Source organism: Nestor notabilis, unplaced genomic scaffold (genome assembly GCF_000696875.1).
Source record: "Nestor notabilis isolate BGI_N333 unplaced genomic scaffold, ASM69687v1 scaffold21026, whole genome shotgun sequence".
In the NCBI taxonomy this organism is placed as follows: Eukaryota; Metazoa; Chordata; class Aves; order Psittaciformes; family Psittacidae; genus Nestor; species Nestor notabilis.
In genome coordinates, this window is record NW_009932676.1 from 49822 (window position 1) to 52206 (window position 2385).

At 40.9% G+C, this 2385-nt stretch overlaps 1 protein-coding gene across 1 annotated transcript in view; it reads right to left on the reverse strand.

Moving 5' to 3' along the window:
• The window catches only part of QDPR (quinoid dihydropteridine reductase), a gene marked incomplete at its 5' end in the record, with an annotated part of 3584 nt that extends 1384 nt beyond the window's left edge, over positions 1 to 2200 (reverse strand). Inside the window, 2 exons of the mRNA XM_010016529.1 lie at positions 659 to 742; positions 2104 to 2200. Coding sequence (XP_010014831.1) covers positions 659 to 742; positions 2104 to 2200 — 181 coding nt within the window. The remainder of the gene's footprint in view (positions 1 to 658; positions 743 to 2103) is intronic.
• Positions 2201 to 2385: the final 185 nt, after the last annotated feature.

Sequence of the window (2385 nt, forward strand, 5' to 3'; positions counted from 1 at the left end):
AGCAGGATCTCTCTTCCTCCCCATCACACCACAGAAAGCAGCACTCACACTGCACCCTCTCTAAGAGAGGAGTGACACCCAGTGAGCAGGGCAATACCAGCCTGCTCTTATGCAAACTACAGTTGGAATCTCAGCATTTTGCAACAACATTCAGGACAAGCCTTTGTGGATGATGGAAAAAAGAAAAGAAACAAACGACTAAATTCTTCTAAACAAAAGCAGGAATTTTGCCAGCTGAGAAGTGGAATAACACACCACAGACTGGGCACAGAGTGTTTAACAGAAAAAAAAAACAATCCCAAAGTTTCCATGCCTATTTGTAAGCTACCTTTAAGCCAAACTATTGTCTCTTGCATCTGCTGTCTGCGGTTTAATTTGTCTACAGGCTTTATGAGGTTCTGTGGCTTCCAACTGCTTAAGGCTATCTCCCTGGTTGGAATAACTGGTGTAGAGATGCTGCAGTTGACATAGTTGGGCTGATTTTCTCCAGTTAAGAAGCCTGGGCAATAAACCCAACATGATTGAGAAACATATACAGTGAGATGATGGAGGTAAAAAGCCACCCAAATCCAAGACTGCTATTTAGAGAGAACTCGCAGTAGGATACAGCAGCAAAAGGCACAGTGAGGAATTGCTTAGTTACCACACGGATACTCACTCAGCAATGAATTCTAAGGGTGTCCAGGAGCTGAAATCTGCGTCAGGCATTGATTTCCTGTTTGCTGGTGTATCTAAGGTAACCCTGTGATTAAAAAAGATAAGCCTTTTATTTATACATCACGTTTCTGATGACTGCCACCTGCTTCTATTCAGCACTGTAATATATGTTTGCCTTTTAGACCACGTAGTATGGATTTCCCCTGCACCCTCCACATGCTACGTTTCAATGTATACCAAAGGCTCCAACCTACAAGCCCTCACCTTCCTGGCTTGCTGATGACGCCCAGCCCATTAGGGCAATCACTCAGTCCACAGATCCCTTCTAGTTTCTCTCCTGCAGACAGGAAATGACAGCAACGTGCTTGTCCAGGTGTACTGTACAGCACATGCACTGCACAGCCATGCTTTCACAGAGCCTCATGCCAGCTGCAAATGCAGAGGTTAAATGCACAAGCACAGGAAGCTTTGACTTTGATGATATATATTGTTTGTATGTGAGTATATATATACACATACACACACACACACACAATGATACAGGAGAGAACTTTCACAACTCCTTCCCCAAAATACTGTTGACAATCCAAGGTATCATTACACTCTCCAAACTTCACTCAAAACCAGTTTTGCACAAGAAGTATGCAAATGCAGAACACCCAAGAGTCCAGTGATCCTGGTGTCTGCCTGTCTATACAGCTCTGTAGAAGGTGATGTCAATTATCCAAACACTTTTAATGCCATTGCTCTCTGAACCGAACAGTGTGTGTATCAGGAAAACAAAGCAGGGAGAATTCAGATAGTGTTCAAAATCCCTATATAGAACTCCTTAGGAGTTTTTGGTCCTGAACTAGAGATGGACTTGGCAAGAAAAACACTTTTCATTTTGGCGACAGAATTGCTGAATTTAGACAGAGTGAAGACCTACTAGGCTAGTCACTTTTCTAGCTTTCCTCATCAAAAAGAAAGCTGTGACAGGAAAATAGAAGCTAAACTTTTTCTTTTCACATATCCCCAAAATGATCTAATTTTACTGAGCATAGATATGCAGCACCTTATGAAGCATCTTTAACCAAGCCAAAGCTTGTCAAGTAATTCTTTGCTTTACCATTTACCCTTTAATATTATCAATCTACAACTGTGCTGAATAGCTCATCTGGTTTTCAGAGTTCTGTCTATACTGGGAAAGAAAAATTAAGAAACCCCATGTTAATGCATGGCTACAGTTGAACTGGTTAAAAGCAAATCAAATTTCAATCCTAACATTCACTACCGTTCTGCAAAGGAAAGGAGAAAAACTTAACCATCTTCAGGGTGACTTGCATGAAGTAGGTGCGAGAAGCTGTTTGTGCCCTGTGAACAGGACATCACAAGCACATCCATGTGACTCCAGGTTACAGCAGTAATTAAATAAAACAACACAGAAGCAACTGAACAACCACTTACGGTAAAATGGCAACAGCAGCAGATACACTATTGGGACCTGCTAAACTCTGACACAGCTGATGCACTGCTCCTTTGGCCATGCCATAGCCAATCATCCCTGACAATTAAAAACAGGCAAATTAAAGCACAATCAATACAGCTTTCAATGCTATCAGTAGTTTGATAAAAACTCAGATTGTTTGATGAATACAAAGTTTAAGACCACTTACCACAGCCAGAACACAATCAGATTTTTAAAACATATCAAAACACACATATTAAAAGAAAAAAAAAAAAAATATA